We start from the raw sequence: 20518 nt of genomic DNA, 5'->3' as shown, positions 1-20518 counted from the left end.
GTGCTGCAGGACAGCTAAGCCCGAGTGCCACAGGGGAGAGTCTGTGCGCTGCAGCTGAGACCCACTGAAGCCAAATAATAAAAAATGAACCTACGTATGTCAACAGTGACATGGAATGTAAAAGATTTCTCAGATCAAATGAGAAGCAAGACCCAATATTTGCTGCCTACAAGAAATACATTTTAAATACAAAGATTCACATAGGTTAACAGTAAGACAATGGAAAGAGGTTCACCATGTTGGCCCTTTACAGATGGAATCTGATATTACCATCAAGTGAAAATCGCTCAGTTGTGTCTTTGTGACCCCAGAGCCTGGCGGGGCCCACAAGCTTGGTGCTGGAAGGAGCGCCCCCAGGGTGGCCTCGGGCTACCGAAGGTGAACCAGGAAGTGAGGAGATGCGCTCACTCTGTGGGATACAATGAACATGTCGTTGTTGTTCAGTCGCTCAGTCATGCCCGACTCTTTGTGACCCCACGGACTGCAGCACGCCAGGCTCCCTGTCCTCCACTCTCTCCCAGAGTTTGCTCAAACTCATGTCTATTGAGTCAGTGATGCTATCTAACCATCTTAGTCAGAAGCAAAAATCCTTCAAAATTTTTTAATTTAATTTTTATCATATTATTATTATATCACCTAGTCACAGATCTATAAATCATCTTTAATAAAGTTAACTAATATTCCTTTCCATAAATGTATGAAGTTTTTCAGTTCCCTTGTAGGTAAGTCATGAAGATTATTTTTCATTTTTTAATGGGATGACTAGCACTGTACCAACATCACTGGACTTTCCTAAGGATAAACTCCTGAAGTGAAATGCCTAAATCAAACAGGCCAAACTGCCTTTTATTTTTTTTAATATTTATTTATTTGGCTGTGCTGGGTCTTAATTGCGGCACACAGGATCTAGTTCCCTGGAATCGAACCTGGGCCCCCTGCATCGGCAGCACAAAGTCTTAGACCCTGGACCACCAGTGAAATTTCCCAAGTTGCCTTTTAAAAAAGTTGTAACATCTCTGACAAAATCCTGAGCATTTTTTAATGTCTGTAAATTTAACAGGTAAAAAAGAAATGCTCTGATTTTTGTTTTATCTCATTCTAGTGACTACTAGTAAATCTGAACATTTTTCCACAGGAAGCATGAATAAGTGTTAGCTATTACATCTGCTGGCTCAGTAACACTTTCTTCTTTGCCAAACTGCCCATTCATAGTTTTGCCTGTTTTCCTATCAGAAAGACAGCCTTTTTCTTAATGATTTACAATTTCTCTCTACAGAAGCTATTAAACCTTTGATACATATGCCATCAATACTTTCCCCAAGTTGCATTTAAGTTTCAGTTTAAAGTAGATTTTGACATACTGAACTATATTCTAGATAAAACACCTTTTTCCTTTATGTTGTAAGCATTCCACAGACTAAATGTTCTTTTTGTAGTAATTATTTCACTCTCTTATAGTTAGGTAATTAATCTGGCATTTATGTTTGCCTGCAATATGAAGAATATTCCCCTAAATAGTCAGTTGGTTCAATAATCCATCATTTCCACACTAATACAAGATGTTACCTTTATTGTAAATTCATATCTACACATACACACATACACTTCCCCACTTCCTATTCTGGACCTTCTTTAATGTCTAACAGCTATTTTAATGTCATGAACACCAGATCTCACCAATTACTGATGGTTTCAGATTCTGTTAACACTGATGTATTTATTCTTGCAGATGAACGAGTTCACAAATATCTCTACTAGAATTCTAATCAAGCTCATTTTAAATTTATGAATTAATTTAGAGAAAGTTTAACTTTATGATAAGGAACTGTTCCCACGTTGAAAGGGCAGTAGTCACCTGTCCCTTTCAGGGAAGTCCATACAGTCCTTCCATAGTTTTTGCATACCTCTTGTCAATTCCTTGAAATATTATATGTTGGTGCTATGAAGAGCAGTTCTTGAAGCATTATATTTTCTAACAGATTTATGCTAATATATGGAAATGGAAAATCTATAGATTCCTGCACACTTATTTTTACCCAGTCACCTTATCAAGTACAAGTGCTTAGACGAAGGTGTCAAGGTCCTCCCAAAAGGAAACTACTTAAAAATGAATTCTCACCCTCCACTAGACAGAAAATGTAAGAGTGCTGGGGAAAGAGGAACAGTGAGGTTATCTTCGTTCCTGCATTTCTAACAAATTTTCCGGTGATTCTGAGGTTCGAGCGTATCTGGGAAGCAGCAGGACAGACCACCAAACGGAGAGCTGCAGTAGGCTGAGTCACAGCACACCTCAAGGGCCCAAGAAGCTGCCTGAGATAACCCCTGAGAGGCAAGACCAGCACCTCGCAGAAGCTAAAGAACACACCAGAGATTAGTTACAGTAAAGGAGAGATCACAGGAAATACCGGCCATTAAGACTTCCTAAAACATTATATGTCTATAAAAGATCCACTTCAGCTCTACAATCCAAAATTTCTGAAAAGTATCGAGAGCATCTTAAAACAAACACGTTCTTTGATCTGATGCAACCAAAGACAACCTCTCTGGGTCCAAAAAGCATCCCACTAATATGATCCTACATAAAACAAGCAGCGTAAAGACCATTAGCATTACTCCATAAAAACAGAACAGACATGAATGTAGGAACTATTAACAGCTATTACCATGATTTACGATGGCAAACTGAGCCACAAGCCAGTTAACATTTCTCAACATACTTCCCAGGTGGTGCTAGTGGTAAAGAATCTGCCTGCCAGTGCAGAAGACATAAGAGATGCAGGTTCAATTCCTGGGTGGGGAAGATCCCCTGGAGGAGGGAAATAGCATCTACTCCAGTATTCCTGCCTGAAAAATTACATGGATAAGAGGAGCCTGGTGGGCTGCAGTCCATGGAGTTGCAAAGAGTCAAACGTGACTGAGCAATGGAACACACACTCACTCACACACACACACACCCACACACACGTGTGAATCTAAGCCAACATTCCATCAATTCCATTGGGAATTATCAAGAAACAAACTAAACATAAAGCATGAAGCACTCAGAATGGAAAAGGTCTATTTTCTAAGTCCATAAGGTTTCAATGTGAGGTGTTGCTTCCTGAGACCAGGATGCTGGAAGTCCGATGAGCGCAGCTGTGCTAAGGCAGCGGCAGGCCCCAGGGGTCTGCCAGGTGTCACACAAGAGTAACGGCGTGTGCAGGACAGCGTGCACCACCAGCGGACGGGTTTCTGCCTCGCAGGGGCTAATGCGGACCTTGACGCAGCTCTCAACAGCATCTCACAAGTGTGGCTCCTAAGAGTCCTGGACACTGCGTTTACACATGAAGGACAGGCCACAGCGACTCTGAGAAGTTAGCTTTGTCTGAAGCCACCTGGCTTACACGGAGTGGAGACAGAATTCAAACCTTCTCCCCTACTTTTACTCAGTACTGTTGTCTATAATAGCACGCTAACTTAGAATTTTTGTATTTTTATTTTCAGCACATATTTCCACTTGTCACTTCCTTTCTTCCTACAGTATTTGTACAAATTACAGATAAACACAATAATCATGCACTGTCTTTCCAAATGGCACTGACTTCAACTAAGATGGAATGCTCTGTATGAAATCACTTTGAAAGTATAAAATACAAGCGGCAAGGTGCCACTGAAAATAAATGAATCACCAAATTTCTGTCAGTACAAGAACCACGGTGGTTATTCTTAGAGGTTTTTCTAGTAGATTACAGAGAGCCCTTCCCAACAGGAGGGTAACATGGATGATCTACTCCAAGAGAGAGCACTTACTCCAAGAGGAGCACTTCCCACGTCCCATCTGAGTGACGGAGTTCAGAAGCCATGAGCACATCTGTTGCCTACTCACTCATTCAGAGACAGGCGTAAAATATCTACCACCCACAGATGTGAGGAAGAGTGCTCAGCCAGCCAGCCAAAAGCAAGGAGGATGAGGAGAATCAGCAAAGAAGCGATACAAGAAGGTGCTGCCTGCTCACCCCAGAGGAATGACCGGGCCAGGGAGGTGGGCCTCCGGTCAACACCCATGACCCCAGCATCCCAAAGCTGCTATAAGCAGGGAGCACCCCCACAGGGTGGACAGGGCAGAGGCTGAAGAAAGAGACCCCGGCAATTGGGCGGGCTCCTGTTCCTACTACCGCAGTAAGTAAGATACAAGCATAGTGTTCTGTTATCCTAATGGTTACAACAACACAGTGTAAGGTTACAAGAAGGAAGTATTACTCAGTACAGTGTCTGGAAATCCTCCGTATCCACGGCCAGAAAGGGGAGGGGTCCCAGCAAGGTTTCAAAACAACTGGGGCAACAAAGGACATTCTAGCCCGCTAAGAATGAAAACACAGAAGTGTTTTATTTTCACTAGAAAGTTCAAAGTGCAGTTACCTGAGAGACTGTGCCACTATGTTTTCACATATTGTCAGACAATGATTCACACGGTCTTTCTTGGTGGCTGAGAGTTCTTTCTTTCTAAAGGGGGAATAAAAAAAGAGTAAGGCAGTTAGTGTTGTCCGCTCCATCAGTTTCTATGTGGCATGCATTCACTCATTCATTCAACAGAGCTTCTTGACTCCAAGGAATAAAGCCAGGCAGCCCGTGCCAGGACAGGGTGCTCTGAGGTCAGAGAGGCGGGCAGGCGTGGGCCGAACCCCGGGTCCCCTACAGGGCCGGGCTCCACAGAAAACTCAGGGGGCATCCTAACACGCCTGCCTTCTCTGCTGTAGAGAAGAGAGGCTGTGGCGCCGACAGGGCCCGCCCAGGATCGCGTGGACAGAGGCAGCTTCAGCTCAACTCAACGTGAAATGCCTCCTCTACACAGCGGCCCCTCGCAAAACCACATGGCTGACGTCAGCCCCACCGGCCTCACACGATTAAGGATGAGAAAACATATCAACACAAAAATAAACTCAAAGTGGATTAAAGATCTAAATGTAAGACCAGAAACTATCAAACTCCTAGAGGAGAACATAGGCAAAACACTCTCCGACATAAATCACAGCAGGATCCTCTATGACCCACATCCCAGAATTTTAGAAACAAAAGCACAAATAAACAAATGAGACCTAATGAAACTTAAAAGCTTTTGCAAAACAAAGGAAACTATAAGCAAGGTGAAAAGACAGCCCTCAGATTGGGAGAAAATAATAGCAAATGAAGAAACAGACAAAGGATTAATCTCAAAAATATACAAGCAACTCCTCCAGCTCAACTCCAGAAAAATAAATGACCCAATCAAAAAATGGGCCAAAGAACTCAACAGACATTTCTCCAAGGAAGACATACAGATGGCTAACAAACACATGAAAAGATGCTCAACATCACTCATTATCAGAGAAATGCGAATCAAAACCACAATGAGGTACCATTACACGCCAGTCAGGATGGCTGCTATCCAAAAGTCTAGAAGCAATAAATGCTGGAGAGGGTGTGGAGAAAAGGGAACCCGTCTTACACTGTTGGTGGGAATGCAAATTAGTACAGCCGCTATGGAGAACAGTGTGGAGATTTCTTAAAAAGCTGGAAATAGAACTGCCATATGACCCAGCAATCCCACTTCTGGGCATACACACCGAGGAAACCAGATCTGAAAGAGACACGTGCACCCCAATGTTCATCGCAGCACTGTTTATAATAGCCAGGACATGGAAGCAACCCAGATGCCCATCAGCAGACGAATGGATGAGGAAGCTGTGGTACATATACACCATGGAATATTACTCAGCCATTAAAAAGAATTCATTTGAATCAGTTCTAATGAGATGGATGAAACTGGAGCCCATTATACAGAGCGAAGTAAGCCAGAAAGACAAAGACCATTACAGTATACTAACACATATATATGGACTTTAGAAAGATGGTAACGATAACCCTATATGCAAAACAGAAAAAGAGACTCAGATGTATAGAACAGACTTGTGGACTCTGGGAGAAGGCGAGGGTGGGATGTTTCAAGAGAACAGCATCGAAACATGTATATTATCTAGGGTGAAACAGATCACCAGCCCAGGTTGGGTGCATGAGACAAGTGCTTGGGCCTGGTGCACTGGGAAGACCCAGAGGTATCAGGTGGAGAGGGAGGTGGGAGGGGGGACCGGGATGGGGAATACATGTAAATCCATGGCTAATTCATTTCAATGTATGACAAAAACTACTGCAATGATGTAAAGTAATTAGCCTCCAACTAATAAAAATAAATGAAAAAAAAAAAGATTAAAAAAAAAAAGAAAAGAAAACGTATTAACACAACGGCTAATTGCTCCTGTATCCCCGAATGGCTACAAACAAGTACTCTGCCCAGAGCCTTTCTCAAAAGCCTCCTAGTAAGACTTTTCAGCCCAAATTTTAAAATGGAGACAGACAGGCTGCTCCAGAAGATGAGATAAAAGCTGCTTGCTTCTCACCCAAACCTATGACTTCAGAGGTCTCTGAGGTATGCACTGGAGAAATATAGAAGACAGGGATGATCCAAAGAGGAAGCAAAAAATAAATCAGGCTTGATGACCACATCCAAACAAGGATCCGAGTGCCTGACAGCTACCAGGACATGGTACTAACTGGAAACAGACACCAGAAGACTACTACATTTTTGAGGGAATTCTACAAAAAGCACCAAAGAAAGTAAAATACTAACTGACCAACACCTCTGTTTAATCCCTAATGCAACCTCAGGCTCCAAAAAAGTACATGTGAAGGAACAGACTCTTCCAGTCGTGCAAACCAAGAAAGACACACCCTCAAAAGGCACTTCAGACATGGCCAGGGAAGAACATGGACAAGGAAGAGTACGCAAAGCGGAAAGTCAGGTCTGAACACGAGGCCAAGTCCATGGTGAGCAGAGAGGGGCTCCGAGTGACCAGCCAGCCAGCCTCTCACCACATGGACGGGTGACCGTGTCCCGCACTGGTCTCCTTCCTAAAGGAGACTCGCTGATGAGCTGTGCTGTGGGCTGTTAGTCACCACCAAAGCGCCCTGCTTCCCTTCTCAGACACACGCTTCCTGCTGAGAAGTCCCACAGCCCGGCTTCCCTGCAGCCAGGCACAGATGAGTGACTCTGTTCTCGCCAATGAAACAGGAACACAAGTAGCAGGTGGAGCTTCTGCCTTGCGGCTTGCCCAGGGCACCACCCCCTCCTTTTGGCTTCCCCCAACTGGAACAGACACTTCTAACATCCAGTTTTTGAACATACAGGCAAAGACAACAAGAAGGCTGCAGAGTGACAGGATGGAAGGAGTCTGGGTCCCGAGTGACCACAGGAGGCAGAGGCCCCTCACCTCCTGCCCTCCTGAGTCACTCACTTCAGAAGCGCTGGGATGGAAACCCGTGTCCCAGTGGATGGGCAGACAACCGCAGTGAAGTGATGGAGCGCTGCTTGGCAGTGAAAGCAGCAAACAACGGACACACACAAGGATGAGTCTCAATGCATCCGCTTCAAGGTACAGAGGGAGGATTCAACTTATGCCAGTCTTTACCTTTAAGGGAATGTAAACTGATCTGAAATTTACAGGGGCCTGGCAGGGGAGGAGAGTACACTAAAAAAGGTACTGATGAGTGAACTGGGTTCAAAATTGGGAAAGGAGTACGTCAAGACTATATATTGTCAACATGCTTATTTAACTTCTATGCAGAGTACATCATGTGAAATATCAGGCTGGATGAAGCACAAACTGGAATCAAGATTGCCAGGAAAAATATAAATAACCTCAGATATGCAGATGACACCACCCTAATGGCAGAAAGTGAAGAGGAACTAAAGAGCCTCATGATGAAGGTGAAAGAGGAGAGTGAAAAGCTGGCTTAAAACTCAACGTTCAAAAAACTAAGATCATGGCATCTGGTCCTATCATTTCATGGCAAATAGATGGGGAAAAAATGGAAACAGTGACAGACTTTATTTTCTTGGGCTCCAAAATCACTGCAGATGGTGACTGCAGCCACAAAATTAAAAGATGCTTGCTCCTTGGAAGAAAAGCTATGACCAACCTAGACAGCATATTAAAAAGCAGAGATATTACTTTACCAACAAAGGTCCATCTAGTCAAAGCTATGGTTTTTCCAGTAGTCATGTATGGATGTGAAAGCTGGACCATAAAGAAGGCTGAGCGCCAAAGAACTGATGCTTTTGAACTGTGGTGCTGGAGAAGACTCTTGAGAGTCCCTTGGACTGCAAGGAGATCAAACCAGTCAATCCTAAAGGAAGTCAACTCTGAATATTCATTGGAAGGACTGATGCTAAAGCTGCCTTTTCACACTGTTCATGGGTTCTCAAGGCAAGAACACTGAAGTGGTTTGCCATTCCCTTCTCCAGTGGACCACGTTTTATCAGAACTCTCCACCATGACCCATCTGTCTTGGGTGGCCCTACACGGCATGGCTCATAGTTTCACTGAGTTAGACAAGGCTGTGGTCCATGTGATCAGATTGGTTAGTTTTCTGTGATTGTTTGGTTTTCATTCTGTCTGCCCTCTGATGGAGAAGGATAAGAGGCTTATGGAAGCTTCCTGATGGGAGAGACTCAGGAAAGATTGGGAAAGATTGAGGGCAGGAGGAGAAGGGGACGACAGAGGATAAGACGTTTGGATGGCATCACCAACTCAACATCAACATGGGTTTGAGTAAACTGGGAGTTGGTGATGGACAGGGAAACCTGGCGTGCTGCAGCCCATGGGGTCACAAAGAGTGGGACACAACTGAGCAACTGAACTGATGCTGAAGCTCCAATACTTTGGCCACATGATGTGAAGAGCCGACTCTTGAGAAAAGACCGTGATGCTGAGAAAGACTGAAGGCAAGAGGAGAAGAGGGTAACAGAGGATGAGATGGTTGGATGGCATCATTGACTCAATGGACATGAGTTTGAGCAAACAAACTCTGGGAGAGGGTGAAGGACAGGAAGACTGGGGTGCTGCAGTCCATGGGGTTGCAAAGAGTCAGACATGACTGAGGGAGTAAACAAAAGCAACTATATATGTGTGTATGTACGTATGTGTATATTACACCTCAGTGTGAAAAAGAAAGTGCTATGAGAGTTTAAATGCTCTCCGCTTTGAGCCATCACATTAAAGTCTCAATCACCTAGTTGTAGACCTTAAGTCATTAAGAAAATTAAAGAACACTGACCTCTCCCAACAAGTTAGGAGGCAAATGAACTCTCTTCTGTATGGCTCCCTTCCAAAGTGAAAACCCACCAAAGGCCTTAAATGAGATGCATTCACACACCGGGTCTCCCAGCTCTATAGGCAGTGGCCCCACTGTGAGCTGCCTCTTACCCTGGGGTTTGAAATAACTCCTGGGGGGATGGCAATCAGAAAAAGCTGACAAACACTAAAGTGAATGCACCTCACTACTTATGATGGTCATGGCAGAAAAGTGATCAACACAAATATGAGCTTTAAAAAGAACTGTGTCTCTCTCCTATGCGAACTCAGCCACAAAAATACAGGTAACAAAACTGATACAGCTCTCTGAACCTGCTGCCTGACTGCCTTAAGACCCACACGCACTGTGCCCGAGGCCCCATGCTAGAACGTGAGCAGAATTTATGAAACGAGCGAAAAATCAAAGACCGAGGACCAATCTCACCCACCAAAATAAAAGTGCATTCCTGTGCTGTCTGCTTGGGTCCAGCTCCTCCTCGGAGCTCCCTGTGGGGACAGACAGAGGTGTGTGTGTGTGTCGTGTCCGACTCTTTGCAACCCCATGGGCTGTAGCCCGCTAGGTTCCTTTGTCCCTGGGGTTTTCCAGACAAGAATACTGGAGCGGACAGCCATCCCCTGTCTCCAGGGGATCTTCCTGATCCAGGGATCACACCTGCATCTCCCTCTCTGCATTGCAGGCAGATTCTTTACCGCTGAGCCTTCGGGGAAGCCCGCCCTATTCCCCCAGGGCTCCTGCCCCAGGCCCTGCCGTGAGCGCCGGGGTCACTCTTTGGAAGTCACTGTTCGCAACGATTACCTCTCCAGGGGTGACAGACTCACGGAGAAGAAGGGCCACGTCGTGACTCTCACGGGCACGCAGCAGAGCACCTACACTGGACAGGTGCTTCACAGACAACAAAGGAGCGGACGACCCCATGGACTCAGTCCCGGGAATTCTCCAGGCCAGAATGCTGGCGTGCGCAGCCGTTCCCTTCTCCAGGGGATCTTCCCAACCCCAGGCCTCCAGCATTGCAGGCAGATTCTTTACCAGCTGAGCCACAAGGGAAGCCCAAACAGTAGGTTAAACACACAATAAAACTGACTCAAAAGTCTTGAGTTGGTCTTACAAACAGGATTCAGAAGATAAATGATAACTATGTTAAACTGGAGTTTCCAAAACCAAGAGGTGGAAAGAGAAGTAGAAACAGCAAAGCTTAAAAAAAGAGAGACCGTGAGGAGCAATCCCACACGACTGAGCTCACGCAGCTTGTGGAGTCCGAGCTGCGGCCCGCAGGCGTGACCAAGACGTCAGTGACAGCCCTGACTGCCACAACCTCACTGCCAGAAGGAGTGAGTGCACGCCCCATCACGGTTGGCTACGAAGAAAGCGCATGTTTCAGATCTCTCTTCTAACTCATCCAAAATCACTTCCCAGCAAGCCACACCGATTTGAGGGGGAAAACATCTGCCCTGATGGAATTTTAGTCTTTTCTGCACTCAATAGGTAGCTCTAAAAAAATTCTTCAGGTAGATAGATAGACAGTCTTCAGTGGTTACTGATCTTATATCAAAATTCAAACAATAATTACTAGGTGGCACTAGTGGTAAAGAATCCACCTGTTAACGCAGGAGAAGCAAGAGGTGTGGTTTGATCCCTGGGGGGAGAAGATGCCCTGGAGGAGGAAATGGCAACCACTCCAGTATTCTTGCCTGGTAACTCCATGGACAGAGGAGCCTGGCAGGCTACAGTCCATGGGGTCACAAAGAGCCAGACACAACTGAGCAGGCACGCACGCACTCGCCTATTTTGGGTGAGAAGCATAAAAACAGACTACCTGACCTAAATAATTATCCGACAAAATCTCCTATCACATTGAAGAATACCACATTTTAAAGTGGGTAAAGTCTGAGGATCAGACTTTATCCCCAGACACCCCCAACATGGAGACGTTCGCCAAGATATCAGAAAACTGGAAGAAAAGCTCCGTCCAAGCGCATCCCCTGAGGGGTGTCAGGGCAGCTACACAGCCGCGCAAGTGAGCACGCCCCAGCGGCGCGGGCACCTGGCGGCTGGACCAGGCCCAGGGCAGCCTGGCCTCGGCCCATTTCCTCAGGTCAGTGCTGGGACCTGCGGGGGACTCTGGCCCCTGGAAACACCTCCCTGGTGCCTGCCCATCTTATTCTGTGCAATAAACAACTTGGCGAAACTACAACGATTTCATTCCCCCATAAGATTTAATTAGGTCGTTGAACTAATACGTCAAGCTGACTGCTTCTACGTAAGGTGTAAGTATGGAAATTAAAGTGATTGAAATGAACCGCCCTGATCTCGGCAGGAACTGGATGAACAAGGTGAGAGCTGGAAAAACAGGGTAAGAACTGTCCTGACTTTTCAATCATTTTTTATAAACTCCACCTTCAAAATCAAAACAAACCACTGTCACCCCCTCTAACTATGCAATGAGGCAACCTGTACATAAACAGACATCCATAAGGTGGTGGCTGTCGTTCAGTCACTACGTTACATCTGACTGTTTATGACCCCACGGACTGCAGCATGCAGGACTTCTCTGTCCTTCATGACCTCCTGGAGTTTGATCAAACTCCTGTCCACTGAGTCGGTGATGCCATCCAACCATCTCACCCTCTGTCGTCCCCTTCTCCTCCTGCCCTCAATCCCTCCCAGCATCAGGGTCTTTTCCAATGAGTCAGTTCTTCACATCAGGTGGCCAAAGTATTGGAGTTTCAGCTTCAGCATCAGTCCTTCCAATGAATATTCAGGGTTGATTTCCTTTAGGATTGACTGTGTTGATCTCCTTGCAGTCCAAGGGACTCTCAAGAGTCTTCTCCAATACCACAGTTCAAAAGCATCAATTCTTCCGCTCTCAGCTTTATGGTCCAGCTCTCACATCTGTACAACTACTAGAAAAACCATAGCTTTGACAAGACGGACCTTTGTCGGCAAAGTAATGTCTCTGCTTTTTAACACACTGTCCAGGTTTTTCATAGCTTTTCTTTCAAGGAGCAATTTTAATTTTGTGGCTGCAGCCACCATCTGCAGTGATTTTAGGGTCCAAGAAAATAAAGTCTGTCACTGTTTCCATTGTTTCCCCATCTATTTGCCAAGAAGTGATGGGACCAGATGCCATGATCTTCGTTTTCTGAATGTTGACTTTTGCGCGGGTTTTTTCACTCTCCTCTTTCACCTTCATCACAAGGTTCTTTAGCTCCTCTTCCTTTTCTGCCATTACGGTGTTGAGTGAAAGTCACTTAGTTGTGTCCAACTCTTTACAACCCATGGACTATACAGTCCATGGGACTCTCCAGGCCAGAATACTGGAGTCGGTAGCCTTTCCCTTCTCCAGGGGATCTTCCCAACCCAGGGATCGAGCCAAGGTTTCCCGCATTGCAGGCAGATTCTTAACCAGCTGAGTCACCAGGGAAGCCCTTAGGGTGGTTCTCAATCTGCTTGTCTGAGGTTGCTGGTATTTCTTCTGGCAATCTTGATTCCAGTTTGTGATTCATCCAACCTGGCATTTCTGCAAATAAGTTAAATAAACAGAATAACAATATACAGCCTTGACGTACTCCCTTCCCAATTTTGAACCAGTCCATTGTGCCATGTCCAGGTCTAATCTTGCTTCTTGACCTGCACATAGGTTTCTTAGGAGGCAGGTAAGGTAGTCTGGTATTCCTATCTCTTTAAGGATTTTCCACAGTTTGTTGTGATCCACACAACCAAAGGCTTTAGTGTAGCCAACAAAACAGATTTTTTTTTTAATTTCCTTGCTTTCTCTATGATCCAACGAATGTTGGCAATTTGATCTCTGGTTCCTCTGCCTTTTCTAAATCCAGCTTGTACATCTGGAAGTTCTCAGTTTATGTACTGCTGAAGCCCAGCTTGAAGGATTTTGAGCATAACCTTGCTAGCATGTGAAATGAGTGCAACTGTACAGTAGTTTGAACATTCTTTGGCATTGCTCTTCTTTGGGATTGGAATGAAAACTGACCTTTTCCAGTCCTGTGGCCACTGCTGAATTTTCCAAATTTGCTGGCATATTGAGTGCAGCACTTTAACAGCATCATCTTTTAGGATTTGAAATAGCTCAGCTGGAATTCCATCACCTCCACTAGTTTTGTTTGTAGTGATGCTTCCTAAGGCTCAATTGACTTCACACTCCAGGATGTCTAACTTTAAGTGAGTGACCACACTACTGTGGTTGTCATCTGCAAGGAGGGACCTAAGAAAATCAAGGTCTCTACATCATAGTAAGTGAAAGTGTTGAGTCACTCAGTCGTGTCTGACTCTGTGCGACCCCATGGACTGCAGCCTCCAGGGTGCTCTGTCCATGGGATTCTCCAGGCAAAAATACTGGAGTGGGTTGCCATTCCCTTCTCCAGGGGATCTTCCCGACTCAGGGATCAAACCTGGGTCTCCCACATTACAGGCAGATTCCCTACCATCTGAGCTACCAGGGAAACCCTAGTAAAGCACAGTACAATCAAACAAATTATCGAAGAAATAATTCTGAAAACAGGAATTCAAGGCCTCTCATCTAAATTCGCATTTTTAGAATTATGTTATTTTAAGACGAAGCATGAAAACCTTGATTCCAGGTTGAGGGTGTGCAAGAGAAGACCCGACCACCTCAGAAACTGAAGACAACCACTCACCTTGCACTTGTCGTTCTGCCCGTGCCCACGGGTCCTTGCGCACACACGCCCCGAGTCAGGGCCCGCCCGCCCCGCACGGGAGGCAGAGCTGAGGCCCGCAGCGCGGCAGTGAAGGCCCAGGCCTGCCGGCTCCTCGCCAGCGGCTCTCACCTTTAGCCAAGACTAGACCAGTGCGAGAGCGTTCCTAGGAGACTAGACCTCCTTGGAAAGAGCCTCTTTTCCCAAAGCAGGAGTAGAACACCTAAGTCACTTTGGAATTATGTTTCAGATATAATTTTAAATAAAAGTACTGTTTGAGGGGATTCTCTGGCTTCCCAGTGGTTAGGATACAGTGCTTTCACAAATGGCAACGGCCCGGATTCAGTCCCTGGTCGGGAAGATTCCTCAAGCTGTGCAGTGTGGCAAAAAAAAAAAAGTCCTGCTTGGTTAGGGAAAGCAAGGCCTGCTAGTTCCCCACTACACAGTCTATACCACAGAAACAAGTATTAATGCCTTTCTTACTAGTGGTTTAACTGAATACTATAGAAGAAAGTGCAATTCACAGTCCAATCTGTTACGCTAAGTGAACAAAATCTGACACAAAGGCCCCATGTGAACGATTCCGTTCACGAGAAACATCCAGAACAGGCAGCTCCACAGAGACAGAGGCAGATCAGGGGTTGCCAGGGGCTGGGGGGAGGCGAGGGGATGGGGACTGACTGCTGCAACGTCCCAGAATGAGAGAGGAGTGATGGCTGCAGAACCTTACGATCGTACTAAAACCCACTAAGTTGTATACACTTTAAAATGGTGGCTTTTATGATATGTAAATTATAATCTTAATTTCTCTTACAAATCTGGCTGCAGTCCCAGCAGCCCGCCCTCCTGAGGGGACCGCCAGCACCACCGCCCCGCCGGGCACCAGCCACCCCAGCTCCGGCTTTGAGTCCGTAACAGCCCCTCAGCTGATCTGATTACTTCCGTCAGCTTCCCTGACTTCAACAGCCTCTTTCACTCCTACTCCCTTGTGCACCAGGGTGGCCTTTACTGTTAAAGTTTTAATGAGGTAACTGCAGATTCATGTGCTGTATCATAAGAAATAAACGAAAGTCAGGGTGCAGTTTCCCCAGTCTCCCCCAAGGGGAACATTTTACAAAACAGTCACAGCCAGAACAGAACTACGGAATAGTGCCACTGACCTTCAGACTTCCGGTTTTACACGTCTGTGCGAATCCATGTGGCTCTACACAGTTTCTCAGACGTCTTCGTTTTTGCGTCTCTGCCACCAGTCACGAGAGGGGACACACATTCACCACGGGGACCCTTGAGCTGCCCTTCAGAACCACACCCACTCCCTCGCCCTCCGCCCTGCCCCTGGCAACCGCGCCTACAACTGCGTCGCTCCAAAGACGTTACAGAAGCAGAATCAGGCAGTACGTGGGGCTTCCCTGGTGGCTCAGCTGGTAAAGAACCCGCCTGCAATGGGGGAGACCTGGGTTCGATCCCTGGGTTGGGAGGACCCCCTGGAGGAGGGAAAGGCTTCCCACTCCAGTATTCCGGTCTGGAGAATTCACAAAGAGTCACCAAGAGTCGGACACGACTGAGCAACTTTCACGCTCACTTCTCAAACAGTGAGAAGTGTTTGAGGATTGAGAAGTGTCTCAATCCTCACCTTTGGGGATTGGTTGTTTTCACTAGCACAATCTCCTTAAGATTCACCTTAGCTGTTACCTGTGTTATCAGGAGCTTGTTCCTTTTTCTACTGCTCAGAAGTCTAACCAAAAACACCAATTCTTCTGCGGTCAGCTTTTGTAGTCCAACTCTCACATCCATACATGACCACTGAAAAAACCATAGCTTTGACTAGATGGACCTCTATTGACAAAGTAATGTCTCTGCTTTTTAATACGCTGTCTAGGTTGGTCACAACTTTCCTTCCAAAGAGTATATGTCTTTTAATTTCATGGCTGCAATCACCATCTGCAGTGATTTTGGAACCCCAAAAAAAAAGTCAGCCACTGTTTCCACTGTTTCCCTATCTACTTGCCATGAATTAATGGGAGTCTGTGCTGGACAGGGAAGCCTGGCGTGCTGCAGTTCAAGGGGTCGCCAAGAGTCAGACATGACTGAGCGACTGAACTGAACTGAGTCTAACCAACAACCTGCCGGAAGACATGTAAATGGATTCTGGTTTGGAGCTACTATGAGTTAAGCTGCTACAAACACCTGTGCACAGATTTGTGTAAACACACGTTTTCACCTCTCCGGGACAAATTCCCAGGAGTGCTACGGCCGGATCATACAGTAATCAAAAGTTCAGTTCTATAAGAAACTGCTGTAAACTGTTTTCCAGAGTAGCTCTCCCCTTTCTAAGTCCCACCAGTGATGACAAAGTGACCCAGTTTCTTTCGCACCAGCATCTGGCAGTGGCTGAGCGTCATAAATTACATCACTCATTTGACAACAGAAGTGTGCATCTGGGCAGGGGAATATCCTGAGTCCTCAGACTGGGGCACGGAGCAGTCCCGGGCTGCCCCTCCCCTCCCCTCCCCTCCCCTCCCGGCCTCCTCACGCTGCTCCCTCAGACACCTGCACAGCCTGCTCCCTCCCTGCGCTTCACACCCTAAGCCACACCCCACAGCCCCACTCCCCTAAATTGTTTCGTGTTTCTCCATGGGATTTATCACCAGCCCTTGGTCACCGCTGTAACCCAAGGGCCCACAACAGGGCCTGGCACGCAACAGGCGCCTGGCTGAAAGGAGTCCTTCCGGGTCGCCGCATCCAGTCCCCACATAAGGCCCCGTCCCCAGCAGCCAGGACTCTTAATGCCACACAGCTCTTTGGGCAGGGTTACAACCTACTTACAGCCACACAAACGCCCCACGGCCAAGGACAGAGAAACACCGCCTCAGCTACAGCTGCACCATGAGCACCGTTAAGTCTTCCCTCCCAAATGCAGATGGCATTACTGTATTAATTATATTTTATATTATACTGTAACATCAGAGAGATAGGACCTGATCATCGACAGCGGAGCTTCTCAAGCCTTATGTGCACATAAACTGCTCACAAACCTTGTTAAAATGCAGACTCTTGACTCAGTAGGTCTAATGTCAGGCAGAGATTCTGTACGTCTTATACCCTCCCAAGTGATACTGAATTGCTGGCCCTGAAACCACACGCTGAGCAGTAAGGATCCGTGGCAAGTCTTGTCTATGGTTTACTGAGTGGCGGGTTCACTTGCAGGGACCAGAGGCAATGGGGTGGGGCCTCTGAATGTGGACAGCACTGGAAAGGCCTCTGCCTTTACACCTCTGTGAGTCCTCTTTTAAAAAGAAATTCTAAAAAAAAAAGAAAGAAAGAAAAAAAATTCTACAGTATTGCATAGCCAACCAGTAAGAATTACATGTACTGCTATGAAACAACATCTCTGATATATCGCTAAGTGAAAAAATATAGTGAGCAAAAAAAAAACCAAAGACTTGTACGTCCACTAAAACATCAGAGAAAAGAAACTTAATTGTTATTTTCAGAGAATAAGGCTAGGACAGCCAGGGAGGAAGTCTTGCTTGTCATCTTCTGTGCTAGCTGAAGATGCTGTTACAATGTATGTGTATAATTTTAATAATTTTTTAAGCTAGTTAAGAAAAAGCAACCGAAGAAGAAACGCTTCCCCAAAATGGTCTCAGCATATCTAATCCGGGGAGGGGGCAAACCAGAGCCTGCCTGCCCTGGACAGTCTAAGTGTTCTTACGTTTTTTAATGGTTGACCAAAAAAAAAAGAAAACCAACCAAAACAAAGCATCAAAGAATAATATTTTATGACACGGGAAAGTTTGACACAAAATTCAAAGTTCCACGTCATTAACAAAATCTTGTTGGAATAGAGGCACACTTGTTCATCTCCCTGGAGCTTCTGGCTGCTCTGATCCACAGTGGCAGAGCTGAACGGCAGCTAGAGATGTGCTCACAAAGCCTGGAACACTGACCGTCTGACCACACGCATAAAGGGTGGGCCAGTGTTCAAGAATCAGAAGACTTCATGTTGATGAGACGCCAATACTCTCCGAGTTGATCCACAGATTCCAAACAATCCCCATCAGAGAATCCCGGCTGGCTTCCTCACGGAAACAGACAATCTGCTCTTACAGTTTAAATGGAAACGCAAGGGGCCCAGAATAGCCAAAACTATCTTGAAAAGGAATAAAATTGGAGGACTCACATTTCACTTGAAATTGTGATACAAAATTAACAGAAGTCAAGACTGTATGGGGGGGTGGAAAAGACCTTCCCTGGTGGTCCAGTGATTAAAAATCAGCCTTGTAACGCAAAGACACCAGTTCAATCCCTGATTTGGGAAGATCCCACATGCCTCAGAGCAAATAAGCCCATGCACCACAACTCCTAAAGCCCGCACACCGCAAGGAAGAGTAGTCCCCACTCACTGCAACCAGAGAAAAGCCTGGATGCAGCAACAAAGACCCACCACAGCCAAAAATAAACATATCTTAAAAATATTTTTTTAAAAAGCCTGTCTGGGGGGGAACTTCCCTGGTGGTTCAGTATTTGGACTCCATTCTTTCACCGTCGGGGGCCTGGGTTCTGTCCCTGGTCAGGGAACTGGGACCCCACAAGCCATGCAGTGCAGGGAAAAAAAGTGAGGAGACAACCCAAAAGAGGGAGTATCATCTCACAAATCGTGTATCTGACAAGGGTCTGTTACCAAGAATATTATGAAGAACTGTCACAATTCAACAATAAAAAGACAATAATTCAACTTAAAAAATGGGAAAGAATGAGGACAGGGACTTACAAGTTAAGTACAAAAAAAATCTGGGTACCAACCATTGTGGAACTTCCTCACATCGAACTCTTTTTGTCTCATAATAAATGCTTACCTGTTTAAGTTACTGCAGAAGAGTTTTCTGCTATTTGCAGTTGAATGTAACCCTAAACGATAACACCAACTACGGCTAAACCATGCTCAGCAGAAAAGAACAAGTCCTGCTGGTTTTACCTTCAAAATTCAGCCATTTCCCACCTTGCCACTGCCAACAGCCTGACAGAATTCACCACCATCATCTCTCACCTGATCACGTCACCAACTTCCTAACTGGCTTCCTGCTGCTGCCCAGACTCTCCGCCAACTCAGTTCTCAGCCAGTATTCATTTTAAAACGGAACTCACATCCTCCCCTCCTCTGACCAAACCCTCCAATGACTTCCCACCTCACTTAGAGTAAATGCCACGGTCTTTACTCCATCTGGAAGGGATTACTGATCTGGCGAGGCACTCTCTCTACCTCCTGGGCCTCAGCTCCCACTGAGAGTCTCCTCTCCCGAATTCAAAAGGCCACACCTACCACCTCGCCAGTCCTCTTCAGGAAGTCTGGACCTGCTCCCTGGGCCTGGTCTTTGCTCAAAAGCTACCAACTCAGTGGCCCTTCCCTGGACATCCTATCTAAAAACCGTCATTACCTTACTAAGCCTGCCATTTCCTAGACCCCTTCCCTGTTTTGCTGTTATTCCCCCTCCATTTATCGCTATCTAACATACTATGTATTTTACTTATGTATCCTGTTTACAGTCTATGTCCCTCACTAAAATGTGAGCTTCATGAGGGCAGAGTTTTATGTGTTCAAGGCTGGAGCACTGCACCTATTTAGGAACTGGCTGGCACTCGTTAGATGTTCAGCAAATAATTAAAGTCAGGGAAAAACTAGGAGGGAATATGAAGGAGTGAAAAAGTGCCAAAGGCCAATGCCAACTGCCTCATAATTGCAATGAGGACCCTGCCGAGCGCTCACACTCCCCTGCAGGCCAGCCTTCTAGAGACTGCAGCCGGCACCGCGCAGAACGCCTGCATACCGTACACTGAGCCCCGAGCAGGCACTCAGACCCTGAATCGGAGCCTGGGCTCAGCTGCTGCCACTGCAGCTCCACAGAGAGTGAGAGCCGTAAAGACGGAGCCGCCACTTTCTCATCGCTTTCGGCTGGTCTCACCGTGGGGAAGGGGTTTTTCAGCTGAAGCACACGGACAGAAATGCTAAGATCCAAATTTGTAGGCAGGGAGTTTGTTACTCAAAATTAATGAATATTTGCTTTCTCAACAGCCAAGTACATAAAAATATATTTATGCATTTTATAACTATAATTAAGCCAAATGTAGTTGATTTCAGAGCATGCTAAGAACCTTTCAAAGCTGCTATTCTGAAGTATTTCTGTTTTTAAAAAATTTAAAGTCTATCCATATATATACACAAGTTATACCACATAGGATACACAAGGAAGAAGTGTTAACAGTGCTTGCCTCTGGGAACAGAGTGAGGTACTCAGGAGAAAGGAACAGAAGAGAGACATTTTAATTACCTGTCTGCAATTTAGGAATTTGTATCATGTTAATGTGTTGTTTATGCAAAGATGACAGACTAAATACTTTGTCAAGCTGGCTTAAGAAAGAAACCTCTTCACATCCATATTTTGAAGACGATACCATATTCAGGTTCTGTCAAATCAGCATAAGAAACAGAAAGTATAATTTTAGACTGACCAAGTGCTGGAATGGCAGACAGGGATGGCAGTAAGACCTTCCTTCTCACCCAGAGCCCTGCCTAGTGCTTCCTGTTTGTATACAAGAGCCACCAGATGCAGAGATGCATGAACCTCTCTGACTTCTACCTCCAAGGAGAAGCACCATGCCAAGTCTGGAATGGGTCACAG

At 45.9% G+C, this 20518-nt stretch overlaps 1 protein-coding gene across 1 annotated transcript in view; it reads right to left on the bottom strand.

The window, feature by feature from the left end:
• The window catches only part of HTT (huntingtin), a gene marked incomplete at its 3' end in the record, with an annotated part of 86263 nt that overhangs the window by 63940 nt on the left and 1805 nt on the right, over nucleotides 1-20518 (bottom strand). The window contains exon 2 of the mRNA XM_070462430.1: nucleotides 4399-4482. Within this exon, the coding sequence (XP_070318531.1) occupies nucleotides 4399-4482 (84 nt within the window). The remainder of the gene's footprint in view (nucleotides 1-4398; nucleotides 4483-20518) is intronic.

This window comes from Odocoileus virginianus, unplaced genomic scaffold (assembly GCF_023699985.2).
Source record: "Odocoileus virginianus isolate 20LAN1187 ecotype Illinois unplaced genomic scaffold, Ovbor_1.2 Unplaced_Scaffold_5, whole genome shotgun sequence".
NCBI lineage: Eukaryota > Metazoa > Chordata > Mammalia > Artiodactyla > Cervidae > Odocoileus > Odocoileus virginianus.
This window is presented reverse-complemented; position numbering and strand designations above follow the sequence as displayed.